This window comes from Motacilla alba, chromosome Z (assembly GCF_015832195.1).
Source record: "Motacilla alba alba isolate MOTALB_02 chromosome Z, Motacilla_alba_V1.0_pri, whole genome shotgun sequence".
In the NCBI taxonomy this organism is placed as follows: domain Eukaryota; kingdom Metazoa; phylum Chordata; class Aves; order Passeriformes; family Motacillidae; genus Motacilla; species Motacilla alba.
The window spans coordinates 54,322,084-54,336,765 of record NC_052046.1 but is presented as its reverse complement, the minus strand read 5'-3'; the positions used below and the strand labels follow the sequence as shown (position 1 = coordinate 54,336,765).

At 36.8% G+C, this 14,682-nt stretch overlaps 1 protein-coding gene across 3 annotated transcripts in view; it reads right to left on the bottom strand.

Annotated features, from left to right (window-relative positions):
- The window catches only part of MLLT3 (MLLT3 super elongation complex subunit), a 117,100-nt gene that overhangs the window by 33,033 nt on the left and 69,385 nt on the right, over window positions 1-14,682 (bottom strand). For 2 of the 3 annotated variants that reach the window (XM_038123607.1, XM_038123609.1), the window contains 2 exons: window positions 12,051-12,170; window positions 3,782-4,387 (listed from right to left, as the gene is read on the bottom strand). In XM_038123607.1, the coding sequence (XP_037979535.1) occupies window positions 3,782-4,387; window positions 12,051-12,170 (726 nt within the window). The remainder of the gene's footprint in view (window positions 1-3,781; window positions 4,388-12,050; window positions 12,171-14,682) is intronic. The other variant, XM_038123610.1, reaches the window with a different exon arrangement.

The following is a 14,682-nucleotide window of genomic DNA, read 5'->3' as shown; positions in this document are numbered from 1 at the left end:
AAAGTTGACAGAAAAACAAAATTAAATACCGCAGTGTACCACACTACAGTGTATGCCAAACAGACCACAGAGGAATGACCATACATGGTCTTGGTCTAAGTCACACCCAGAAAGACTATTAAACAAGGACAGAGTTTATCACTATGCAAGTTTATCAGAGAGTTTATCACTATATATTTCCCACTGAATTTTGCAGAGACATTTGAAGCTTAAAAAAAATAGACTGACTACAGGACACTGAAGGACAGTGTCCAGCTTTCTGAAATACACCAGAGACAATAGCATGCTAACCTGTCTGGATTCTGAAAGGTAAATTTCAAGGGATAGCTCCAAGGGAAGATCAACCATTGGCAGACACTTAACAACCTGAAAAAGAATCCACCTCTCTCAGGGGGTGATGTAACTACATCCTCTACTTCATGAAGGCAAAGGCCGTTTCAAGTCTGAATGCCCATAATTAGGAGGAGTATGATGCCTGTACTGTGAAGGGTAAAGCACACTCTACTTTTTTGTCTGAAATTCAAGCCCATTGATTCATACGATACACTCCACCCCAATTCATTGAACTCGGGTTGTATCCAAAGAAATCAGGGGAGCAGGAGCACTGCCATCCTGTAGCACCATCACAGTGAAACAGCTCTGTTTAATCATGCTTGTATGATTCCTATACCACAGGGACTTTTTCAGAATGTCATCCTTATTTTAAAATCCTGAACCCAGACTTCACAACTGAGAACTGATAATGGACTATATCTAATTCTGAGAACCATCCTATATGTGATGAGCAACAGCAAGAAACTTATTTTTGCAGTAAGTTCTACATTCTACATTGCACCTTGTATTACAAATTTATGATGTTTTATTTGTGAAGTTATGCATATGAGTATATGCATATGCAACATCAGTAAAGAGAACAGTCACCATTTCAGAACATGTGTGTTTGAGAATGAGACCGCCTCTTACTCCCTACAGTGAAGAAACTTCAAAATTCTTAGCAAAGTTATTAATAATTTCATTATATACAAGGTATGAACTTTACATTAATGCAGTATTATTATGTTTGCATCAAGTCATAAACAAAACTTGAACTAGAAAAAATGCACCTGACCCAGAGTCAGTATTTTTGCAGTATTCTAACAATTTTCTTTTAGGTACTTATTTGTAACGTAATTCCTTATACCTAACCTAAATTTGCTGAATTGGGTATAGTGGTTTTGCTTTCTTGAAGACACTTAGGAATAAATCTGGATACTACCAAATATAGTCCCTTTGTTCATCAGGCCTACAATACCTACCACTGTAACTGTACCAGACTAAGAAATAACAACTGACCTAATTTTACAGCATATTATTATGTCAGGATATGACTAAAGAAGCATCTTCCCAGCTCCAGGCAACTATGTCTGTCAGTATCATGAAGCCTTGACAGGTCTGAAATTGTACAGAAAAGGCACTGTCATATTTTTACTTCCATTACTCTCTATGTAACATTGCAAGTTTTTACTTTTTTCTTTTCCTTAATATGATTATGTTTATTGGATATACCCTTCATGGATCCAGCTGTGAATCTTCCTGAAACACTTATAAGCTTACCCAATACATAGAAAAAAGTCCAAACTATTTCTTTCAACATACAAAATTATCATTATTACACTGCTTGGTCACCTTTCATTAAATTCCCTGGTTAAAAGTGGTAAAATGCAGAAGAAACATCTTGTAAAATTCTGCAGACATTCACTAAGTAGGCTGCCCAGCTGTTTCTACCACAGCACTTGCCAACTGTGTGACTCAAGTACCTTAAGGGATTATTATGTGTTTCATAGATAGTTTTTCTTTAGGTGAATATATTACTCATGTTCTAAATAGTATCCCATCACTGACCAGAGCCATACTCAGCCTGATTTATTAAGGACCACAGTCCAAAAGGGGCAGACATCCTTTTTCATCCATTCATACAGGGACCACACTGTCTCCCCATCCATGGAAGACTATGTGTTACACGATCCACTATGTCAACATTAAAACAGACAAGAGTCCAAGCCAGCAGGATTTACTTCTCTTGGAGAGGACTTCAGCAATTTACTCTCTTAGTAACAGTGGCTTACAGACTTAGAAAACACTGAATCTGCTTTTTGGCTTTAGTACAGAATTAAGGAACTCCTTAGGTCCTACAGGTCAACTGCAGATGGACAATGGACTTACGGAAGTGGACTTGTGTCAGCCTATTAAAAATACAGATGTGTTCCCATTATACCATTGGTAGTGCGCAAGAGATTGCAAGACAACAAAGAGAGAAACACCTATAAACAACTAAAAAGGTTAATTTTAACTACCATCCATATATCTTTCACATATCAGTTATTTTCAAGTTGCCACACAGGAAACAACTCTGCAGAACCATTTGTAGAATTCCACTTACATTTAATTTGCTTGTCTGAATTCTTCTGTCTTAAAAAAAAATGGAGAATTGCTGCAGCCCATAAAAGCATATGTGCTCCTCTATGGCATTCAAAAATCTATTTCAATTGGCCTGCTCTACTGAGTGTATATAGTATGTCTTAAGGCTAGCGAGAAATTAAAATAGAATATTCAGCTTTTTGAAAACAAGAAAAGATATTTCACACCAAGGGTGACAAGTCTGTACGTTTTCAAGTTTGAAGACAAACTGGTTAAGTTTCAATCCATAACGAGAATGCCACTCCAAACACAGAGTATCCCCTGTGTAATGCTGTAAAGCAGGGCCTGTTCTATTGTATACCTTCTAAATTTAACAGCCTTTGCATGCCCTTAGGGACCAGTCATTAAAAGGTCACTTCAGAAGTAAATTACCTTCTCCCTCACAGGAAGTTTCTACAAAGTAAAACCCTAATGCTGACACCTCCCCACAGCAAGGCATTTATTGTCTGTTCGGAGAGGGCAAGCAGGGTTATGAATCTGATGGCAATAACAGACACACATATCAGAAAATGGAAAAACAAGAGAATTGAACAGAAAAGGCTGGAAGAATTTCTCTACCATGCACACTACACCTCTAGCCATAAGCACAAATAATGGCACCAAACGTTTCTCCCACTATACCTTTCCTTCTCTACATGTCTCTATGAAAGATGCTTCTGAAAAATCAAAGTTTGCTAGGAGAATGATTAAAATCCTAATTTTAATTATAAAATTAAAGAGCAAATCATACTTGAAACAGATGAGAAGGCACAGTAGATAAATACTTTCAGAAGAGCAAATTTCCCTTAAAACGTCTTTCTTTTTGGTAAGTCTACTACTTGGCAATAGATTCCCCTCATCAGAGTGAGATTATATTAGCTCCTCCTCCAAAAAACTGGCATCATTGACAGAACTGCCTTTTTTAACAAAAATATAAGTGACTCTCTGATATAACTGCAACCCTTTCCTGGATTTATTGACCTCTCTAATACCTGAAAACAAAGATTTAGTGAAATACAAGCATTTAAATCCATTTTCTCTTCTCTCAAAAGAAATATGAATTTCTACAGAACATCAAAAGAGAAATATTCTTTATCAATATCTCCCACATGCTTATTGTCATAAGGTTGACAATTGGTAACTGAATAGACTTGAATGGGCAATACAATTCAACTAGAACAAGCACAAGCTTGAACTTGGCCATCAGCATCCTTCAGTTTGGACAATCTGCCAATAGACAGCAAAAAGAAAGGGGAGAACGCAAATTTGGTGCACAGTCCCACAGACTACGAATACTCAATACAGCACTGAGTAAAGTATTACGCAAAACCAAGAAAGCACTTACGTCAGATTTGGAGGACATGTTTTCCTCCATGTCAGAATCACTGGGATCTACAATATCATCAAAGGGTGGCAGAGTAGGCGTCTTCCTTTCCAGTGCATCAGTCTCAATTTTGACTCTCCCCACCTTGAGCTGAGATTTATCTTTTGTCTGTTTTTTGTCAGCTGAACAAGTAAGAATCAATGGTGGGGCACTAGGAAAACTTTTAAATAATGAATCCGAGCTGGTTTTTTTTCTTTTTCTTGCAGAAGATTCATCAGTGTCCAGCATAGAGGGCCTTTTTGTGAGAGTCTTCTTTTCTTGCTGCTGCCCACACGGTATGGTAAGGATAGGAGTGTTTTCAGATTTTGGTTCCCTGGACATGGGTTTGGGTTCCTTGAAGGCCATCTTAGGAACCATTTTTTCATCTCTTAGTGGTTTGTTTTCTTTGGGTTTCTTAGAGGATTCTTTGGAAGGTTTGTTATGTTCCCTGGAAGGTTCTTTGAAGGCACTTTTTTGTTCTTTTGAGTCTTTAGAATTTTTTTCTTTGTGCTCCTTTGTTAACTTCTGGGTCTTTGAAAAACTGTTACTACTGCTGCTGCTATTTATGTTCAGAATTCTAGCTGGGTCCTGCAAAGAGGAGATGCAAAATTTTACTTTAAAAAAAAAAGAACAAACCCTTAAATCCTCAAAAAGCAGACACAATATGGACATAGGATTCATATTAAGAACTTGGAACTGCAGGTGAGTAACCAGGAGTAGAAATAGCCATGTAAGAACAGATAGAAAGCCCAACATTTGGTCAAAACATCTGCTACAAACTGGTGGAACACAAGCAGTTATCACTACTTGTCAAAAAGGTACAGAAAAGCTAGTTTTTATCCTAGGCATTATACCTGTTGTTGTTTTTTTTTTTAAACATGGTAAGATTAACATAAAAGCCATTTAGGAAATCTTTATCATCACCATTACCTACGTGAAACTTAAAAGCACAAATAAAAATTAAGGTATGAACCATATGATGTTGACAGAATTACAGGATCAGAGGAGAACATGGACAACATTTCAGGCAAAATTTGACTTCTCTGCTGTGATCTTCCGGCTTTTGCCAGATCTTTTTCCTCATAAACAATAGCAATCCTGGGTCCAGCCTGGCTATGGAAGAATTGATTGGACAGACAACAGTCATTGCCTTTTTATGGAAAACCTTCTGAAGCTGAAAAAGTTTCCTTCTTTGAATACACTGGCATCTCTGCTGAGTCTTTGATTACATGTTTTTTTTTTTTTTTGATTGAACTGTTTTAAGTGAGAAGTGTTTCTCAGGAGGTGGTGACTCTGACATCCTATAGGAGACGCAAAATCAGAAACAGCAGACCAGTATCATTCCTCACTCAGCTGAATCTGAAAAGTTGAAGTGGCAAGGGAAGAGGTCACCTGCAGCTAAAACTAGCAATAAAGAAACCATCCAGAATGTGTCACACAGGATCCTTTCTTCTGAGAACTAACACCTGGGAATATTTAAAAGAGAAGAACAGTTCTAGCACTGCCCACTTTCATGGAAACTGCCAGTGATGGGCTCTCAGTATCCCAAAACCACCCAGTAGACGAATTGCACTGTTTTAAACACGAAACATGTGTCATATATATACAAGACAGGTCCATTTTTATACTTCAAATCTGCAAAGTGATGTTCCAATTTACAGGAACCCATGGTCAAGAAGTTTACACTGCTCACTTTTTCTTCCAGACTAGTTAGAAGCATTTCTATCTGTATGTTGCAACACTGTAATATGTATTACATACACCCATTGATTTCCTTTACCTATAAGAGACTTGGATGTAAATGTGGTGTATCTGGCTGTCTAAAACTGCCACAGATTTACAGATCTGTAGAGGAAAACATATTTAGCTTATCTTCCACCTTCACTTAATCATCTTTTTACCCACAACATAGACGGAACTGCAGAAGTGCAGTGGAAAGTAAAGGACCAAAGCAGGACATGGCCAGCCTCATCCCCCACAGGGACTGATTAATTTTAAAAAAAAGCACACAGTACAACTGCTCTGGAAAAAAACCTGTCCAAGAAAACAAAGCAGAATTTACATGTTAATGGAAGTCATGTCAGTTAGAAGAGAAAGGAAGACTGAGACTACATCCACTAATGTGCTTCCTCTTCATAGATAACTACTTATAACATATCCAATTAGAATGTGTTAAGTCAGAATTTAATACTCTAGGACCTGAAAGGTCTACACAAAACATGTGCCGTCCTTCTCCTTCTCCTCTGTAACAATAGGTAGAAACAATTAGCTAAAAATAATTACTTAGAAGTGTTCTTCCCTTCTCATTATCTTACTTAGTGAAACAGTCACAGTGCTGCATAAATTATTCAATTGCATGTTTTTATAAGACACTTCTTGCATCTGTACTACAAATATATTTTTGTGTCAGATTTGATAAACTAACTATATATTTATATAACATATATATCAACATCAACACTGGCCAGAAGCATCAACAATGAACAACACTATAATTATATCTGAATGTCTAAACATAAGGCACTTCCTCAATTCCCAGGCCAGCAATTAAAAAAACAACAACAAAAAAAGTACTTAGCACTCATTGACATAAGGAGTTTTACTTGAGTCATAAGACTTTTCCTGGTGTTCTTCTTTAAGATTAAAATTAAAAAAAAAAAAAAAAAAACCAAAACCAAACCACAACATTTTTACTATTTCCTTTGATGCAAGACCAGCACCAAAAGTTGACTTACAAACTAATTATTATATGCTTCTAGTGTCACATCATGTTCTATCATTCCAGAGAGGTGTTGCTTGAGGAGGAAAAAAATATGTGTCATTACCAAACTAGATAGAGAAATTATCTCTCTTATTGGTCTCCTTATAGCACATTATTTTATATATAGCACATATTCAGAAGGAGAGTCTCGTTTTAGAGGTTTTCCAACAGATAAGACCTGTGGAAATGGTTCTGGGGCACAATAGTATTAAAACCAAAAGAAAGTTGAGATCTGTCTTCTTTCCAATTTTAAAACCAGACTTTTTTCATCTTCCTACAACAGGGAAGCTGATATTTTCAGAGAAATCATAGTACAAATAGGTGACATACTTATGAGACTTATTTATACACCCCTCTCACACGTTCTCTTAGAATTACCCTTTCATAAAAACAGCCAACCTATTGCTTTTATACATACATTCATTTTCTAAGTAAAAAGACTATCTTTTCTTATTTCCTTAATTTCTGCAATGACCCAAAAAGAAGCCAACAATGACAGAGGAGACAACTATAGGAACATTAAATCTGTAAGATAGAAAAAAGCCAAATGATATCCACCAGTAAGTTATATCAAACCTGATGATGAACATGGGATGCTGATGGGGATGAAAAGTCACAGAATATTCATATAATGTACCAACATGTACTGACTATCAGCATAGATCTTAATAAAAATTAGAATGTACTTTCAAACATTTTCTTATTTATTAGAAGCTGACAGTGTGTTTAAATGTTTCTTTCCACCTCAGTAAGTGCTGCAAGAAGTAAATCAAGTAAAAATAAAACACTCTTTCCTCAACACTCATTTTGTGTGAAAAACTGGGATCATGGGGTTTTGGTAGGTAATATATCTGCACACCATAGCTTACATTTGTGTATTCATCAAATATTGAAGCATCTTAAGTCAATGTTAGCCTTTGATATGTTGCAAAGCAGTGTGCAAAAGAATAATACAGGTACATAGGCTTGTCAAAATACCTGCAGATGTCCTCTTCAGCCAATTAATACCATGTATATACAGTACCTCAAGATATATAGTACTGCTCTATGAAAGGGGTTAATAGATCCTTCAAAATATGTATTTTAGAAAGCACAATAAAAATCTAAAATTTTATCAGCAAATAAAACCTGTGCTGCTCTGACTGTTGTACTCAAGTCCTGCTCAAATTTGGCCAACACAGCTCATGTTAAGGCCCAAGATGCATTCCGGGAACATACAGAACCTATTGTAGGCAGGACAGGTGACCAGAAAAGCTAACAGACCATTATGCTGCCACAATCACCTGGAAATTGCTATCTCCTGCAGCCATCATCTTTGCCAGTTTCATCACTATCTTCTAACTTACAGGAACTACATAAACCATACCTCCAATCTGGAAGGCAGAAAACATCACCTTATCAAAAAATGCCGAACTTTTAAAGTTGATTCCCTACCAGTTGGACTGCTCAGGCTTTCACACTTCCCACTGTGCACACTGTGACAAAGGAGGAAGGATCAGCATCCTGACACTCAGCTAGGTAACTTTATTTTTTTATGGATCCCAAGTGCATGGATTAAGAGTTACAGATTATAAACTAAGAAATGTTGTGATTTTGGAGGTAAATTCACTTTACAGACTAATTTGGGCAATGGGAATTGACTGTTTGTTGTGTTTTTGTGTCTCTTAATGAGCTCCTGAAATTAAGTTTAAATCACAGAGTACATTGTCCTGTAAATTTGAGAGACACAAATGGACTGTGATTGCTGCTCAATAGGTAACATATTTGCAGATTAAAACACTTCTGTAACTACAGGGCAAAAAATAATTCTGAACTGCGTATGTTACAGACCTGGGTTCTGACTTCACACCACAAAACGGAATTCCCAATTTGTTTTAATGTGAGATTGAATAAGCCGTAACTTCTGGAAATCATTGCAAACCTCAACTGCTGACAGATGTTAATAACCTAACTAAAAAATAGAACACTTGGGAGGGGTGGAGGAAGCAGAGGGGCAGGGGCAGTTCATTATATTTTATGAAGTCAGTAAAATGAGCACATTGGCATAGCCTTGTCAGTTTACTGTACACTGCGTTTAGACTACAAATTTAGTACTAGTGATCATAAAAATATGCATTATTTTCATTTCTAATTAAAAAATGTTATGCCTATTGAAATAATGTGTTCATAATAAGCCAATGGACTAGAATTAGACTCAAATATGCCTGTTGCTTTCTCAAGAGAAAAAGAGGAGAAAGATAGCTAAAAGTAATTCCTTCATCAAGCAAATTCAGATTTCTGTTAAATACAAACTTTTTTTATTACAAAATAGTAATACTAGCTGATTTGGGGGCAGGGGGCAAAAAAAAAAAAAACCCAAACATTTTGAGAGCCTCCAAAATTACTCTGGAGTAGAAGACGAATTTACCTGCTTCCCACAAAAACCCAGCCCACCAAACTGTTATGATCAATGACATCAGAAGTACCAGAAACAGACAGAAAATTACAAAGCTCACTGGTTTAACAGTGAAGGCTAACTGGGGGAGTATAGAATAAGTTGTTTTTTCTGATCACACACAGGAATAAAAGCTTTTGTTTTCTTTGCTTATAAAATGAATCTCATTTCTCTACAGCTGATACTACAGTTATTTGCAAAAGACAATCATCCCATCAAAAAACCTAACCAAGCTGCTTCTCTATTCCGTGCATGTAATATTTATACAATATAAGCAGGCATAGCAATAGCACTGATTTAGACCAATGCAAATATTGGTAGCCAGCCTGCAGCTATTCTTACATTCTGAAGAAATGCATGAAGTAAAAGTTTTCATACGTTTCTGCCTAACATCTGTACTTCCAAGATTAAAGCTTTGTTTTGGAATCAAAATACTGGGGCTCACTAATACTATCTCCATTAAATTAAATGAAAAAAATCACTTCAAAGATACAAACATCTCTATTTAATATATATTTCAGAAGAGGACATGGCAGAAATCAAACTGACAGTTGCCTCTTACTTAATATTGTATGTATTTTTCGTAAGTAAATGCTAAACCAAGAATAACATTTTGTTGCACTGTGTTTTTTTTTTTCTTGTTACTTAAATTCTTATCTAACCACACAGTTTATATGGTACTTTGCAGTGGCAAACAGATAAGCATAAGGTTCTGGTTTTTCCACACTCAAAAGTTCAAAACTGACCTCAAAGTTAACTGTGGTATTCACAGACAAAACAAACCAAAACTAGGCCAAGCACATCAAAGGCCTATTGCTGTAGCAGAAAAATTCCAAAGTCACCATACATCTGTAGTACACTTTTGCATCTGGGACAAGCAACTTATACCCAAGAACTATCAAGACTTTCCTGCAGCTCCTATTCTAGAGGCATATTTAAATGAAATCTGGACACTGAAGTTGTTCCATCACTGGGGTTACTCCAAATGACAAAACCAAAAATCTATTTGTACATCAGCTGGAACTTCCCTACATTTCAACCAGAACAAAAACACTAAAGACCAAAATTCAAGGCTTTTCAGCTCCAAGAACTTTTAACAAAAACCCTAAACTTTACTGTTGCCCTAAAACCAAGTTATCTTGTGTTTCCATTATCAATAATAGCTTATAGTTCTCAGCAAGGCAGATGCTTATGAGATAAAAGGACAACTGCTCATAAGTGTGTGTTCCAAGTTGGACAGGGTGAAGCAATGACTGCTGGGGGGAGAGGAAAAATCAAATATCCACACGTACTGACAAAAACCAGTGTATTGATAAAACACCTCTCCCCACTACTAAAAATTCTAGGGATGGAATCCAGAAATGTGATGCATGTCTAACCGCTTCAGGTTAGACTCACATAGCTGCATGGTATGGGCCGAACTCTCTGCTGATGTTTGAGTTGCTTCAGCAAAAAATGAAAGATTTCAAGCAATAGTTTATATGGACGAGTGCAGCAAATACACACTTTACCCTCCTTCCTTTACCCTCTATCACATTCCACACTTGCCAATTTTCCATATCAGATGGAAGTTCACTGTCTAAATACAGTTTGGAAAATTCCTTCCCAGGTTTACACTCGCTTACAAAAAACTGAGCTTCAAGACTTACAATAGTGTACAGTTACTAGGCAGAGAATTAGTACAGGACTCAGTATTATGTCAGTACCTCTTAGAAGTCCTTCTAGAGGTGTTCGGGTTGCTTATTAACCCAAGCCTCAGCACATGTACTTTGGCATGGAAAGCAAGTCATGAGGAAATCAACATTACAGCCGACTTTAGAAGTGATTGAAAAATGAATTCTAGAGACCTACCTACCAACATCTCCAGAACCCCTATTAGAGATGGTCAAGTGTCAGAGTAACTCATGTTTGCTATCCAGTCAGATGGAGATACGTCCTAGTGTAACAAGCAGCATCTTGCTTCAGCATCAGGTGTACCCAGCTTCTTTCCTTTGAGGCATTAAGCATTCATCTCAGCATGCTAAAATAAGCACCTTCAGTTTAATCCTCAGATTATACCTCAGCATCTCATTAGGAAAACAACCACACTTCCACATATGTTTTAAACGTTGCAAGACCACCTACATTAGAGATGGTGAGGCACTGATGTACAATGCACATCAGAGAGAGACATGTCAAAGAACATTTTTTGCCTGCTCTTGCTTATTATGTATCACTACCAGTTTTTCTTAGGCATACCCTTAATTCATTACCCGACAATTCTTGCAAGGTACAAGATTAGGCTTGAGAGGAAACATGAAAACATGAAAACGTGTATTGCCCTTTTAAGTACATGAACTGCAAGATTAGGTGACATACTTCAAATCCGCAAGATACTACAAAAGAAAATGAAAAGCCAAGCAATTTAACAGAATGGAGAAAATGCTTGCATTGCATTTCTTATGTGAATAAACAACATCATGCTCATTGATTTTCCCATGCCATTAGTTCATTTTGTCAAGAAATTATCTGCTATTTCAGAAAGGTTTATTTGTATTACTCAGGAGGTTCCTTGGACTATACCTTTTTACTACATTTTAAGTTGGGGATTCAAAATTTGATGTCCTAGAGACCAATGACACATTGCTTTCTTTGGAACATCTAGGAAATAATTAACCTCTCAAATTTAAACAAAACTAAAAATCCTAAAGAACACAGCTTCAAGTCTACACAATTATCCTGAAAAATGCTTAATAAATGAAATTATTATTACAGTATTATCTCACATTCTTTACATTTCCACAGATCACACTTCCATCACTGTAATCCTCTAACACTACAAGATACCATTACAACTCCTTCTGTAACAGAAGGAAAACAACTGTACAAGTAATAAAATAAGAGAACCATCACCAGCACCTGTTCTCACAGCCATCCTGAGCAAAGAAATATGAAGACTTGCTATCATTGGCCTAGCAATTAAAATATTGCAAAAACATGTAGAATTTTTTTTAATTAATTTAATTACCAGGAAAAGCACTTTTGGCTCAACTATCTTCTAGCGAAATAAGTCTCACCTTTGGCCCATGAGATGATTTCTTCTTCACTTCAGAAAAAGACAGAGAGTTACTGGGAAGGCTGGGGAGATGAAGGCTCTGCCCTGAAGAAAACGATGTGCCATCTGACATTACCATCATCTGTTGTAAGAGGGAAAGCATGTCAGTAAAACATTACCAACAAGAGCAGAGTCTCACCTGCCTAGCAAATCACACTGGTGGGAGAATAGAAGTCCAACAAAAAATATCCATGTTTCTTCTCAAGAGGGGGTAGTTTAATGAAATCACACTGATAATCAGTAATTCATTTTTCCCAAAAAGAGTCTGGTTTTTCCCATTATGTTAACTGGTCAGCCATCTCCCTGCCTGCATCCTGACCCATGAGCCTTCCCAACCTATCCTCTCTCCCTTCCCTGAGAGGCAGAGGAGACAGAGTGAGTGACCAAGCATCTTAGCCAAGGTTAACCCACCACAAAGATACACTGTAAAAACAGATGGAGGTTTTAAAGTAAAAGCAGTATGTCTTTAATTTCAGCTTCTAACTTCAGGCTTCTGTGTTATCTAGAGTACAGTAAACTGTGTGGCTGGTAAGCAAGCAGACAGTTTGCTGTTAAGAGGCTCCCTTTCTTGAATTTAAAGACTTAAATACAAATGGATCATTTCCAGAAAGCACAAGTAAATCAGCTATTACTGAGCAGTCACCTCAGTAATGTAAAGGTTATTCTGCCCATCTCTGGGAAACCCAGTTAAGATCCTGTCTTCTGCTACAGTGCTGCTGTGTGGGGATTTTGTGATTCCTACCACAGCCATTCATTTATCTATTGTTTCAAGGCTCCAAACGCTAGAGACAGCTTACCTGTCTGGCAAGCCCTGCAAAGCTAGAAAGAAGATGCAGAGCTCTACACCTGCAAGGAAACACGTCACTCTTCCCAAAGAGCGACACTGGTTTTGTGGATATCCTACATGGTTATCCTTGCCTCTTCAGATGACCAAAACATCCTCTGACTCAAGGAACAGGAATGAGCTGACCCATCACATGCCTCATATACATTACATTAAAAATTCTGGGAAATCAAGGACATAGATAAGTGTATTCCAACGTTACCTCTCCAAGTCAGGATGATATTTTATTGCCTACAGCTTCCTGAATACAGGCTTTCAATGAATCTTGTTGTAGATCATTTTGCCCCAAAAATTCATGGTAGCTTGGAGAATATTAAGAGACACGTCAAGGTAATTTTTTTTTTTTTTAATCAGCCTGTTCTCAACACTGTAGCTAGATGCCAAAGGCAGAGGAAGAAGGCAATTAAGCTGCTCTAAACCAGAGTCTGCCAAAAGCCAAAGCTCTGAAAAATCATCTGTCCAAAACCAACAACATTCTTCTTGCAGTCATGGCACTTTTGCTTGTAACTAGCTATCGTGATCACAATAAGTGATCCTTTAGCAGGAGAAATACCTTTTTATCTCAATTTGCCAAAGTCTTTAGTTGCATTAAACTCAGCTGAATACAAGAGAGGGCAAAAGCTAACAAGGAACAATCAGCCAGTAGGAAAATCTACAGCCATATGTGCATACCATAAACCTGGGCAACAGGTAGAGAAAATACATGTATTTAGCATTACTTTCTCTCACAGAGGATGTCAAATGGGTGTTAAATAGTATTGTTCTTTAAGTCAAACTCTGAGTTTTTTTTAAGCCACAGATATAATAGAATGCATCATTTGCATAAAATCAAAGACATTCAGAAAAAGCAAAGTTACTTATTACTTACAGAGTTTAAGCAGATATTTTATTGCCCAAAATAATTTTGTTCATACATTCATATGACAAAAAGATGCATATCCATATAGAAGAAAAACTTAGTCAGGAGAATCAGGGTTTGTCCTACCCTGAAATTAAAACCAAAGAAACAAAAGCTCTGCCAGAAATTCTTTCTCCTTGTGTTGGAAGCTGCCAATTCCTCCCCAAAGCATAGAAGTCTGATCCACTGAAACAAACTTACTGAAGTTTAACCACTGCGTAAATTTTCTTTTTAAAATTCAGAAACATTTCAGTTTAGAAATATTCATATATTCATGATTGTACACAGGCATTCTGAGAAAGCTGACTTTTTTTTTTCAAAGTATATGGACTTCTAAGATATCTCCGTTTCTGACAAGTATTTGGACCATTAAGAGTCTCCATATTACAGACTGTTTCAAAACAGGATGACAGTCTCCAGGAAGATTTAGAGGGATGGGATGAAAAGTATTAATACCACGTGAAGTCTAATTCGGCAAATCTAGCTACACACAGGAGAAAATAAATCCTGTAGTAGTTTTAGAAAATAAAATCTGGACATACCAAACCACAAACCCTAAAAATTTCAGTGTAGTGAATCCTGCAGATGTTTTTTTATCATAAACATAAAGCCTATAAAAATAGCAATTGTAAATTCAAAATTTTAATGTGATTAACAATGCACACAATTAAGACAGACTACAGACTATACCATCTTCAAAGCTGGCAAAAAGATGACAAGAGACCAAAAAGTCTCATGCAAAATTAACTCTTTGGCCCCTGTGATAAAAAACACGCACCTCTCTTCCAAACAGATTTCTGACAGAAGTATATGCTCCTCCTTAAGTCCATTATAACACTAAAAAATAAAAAA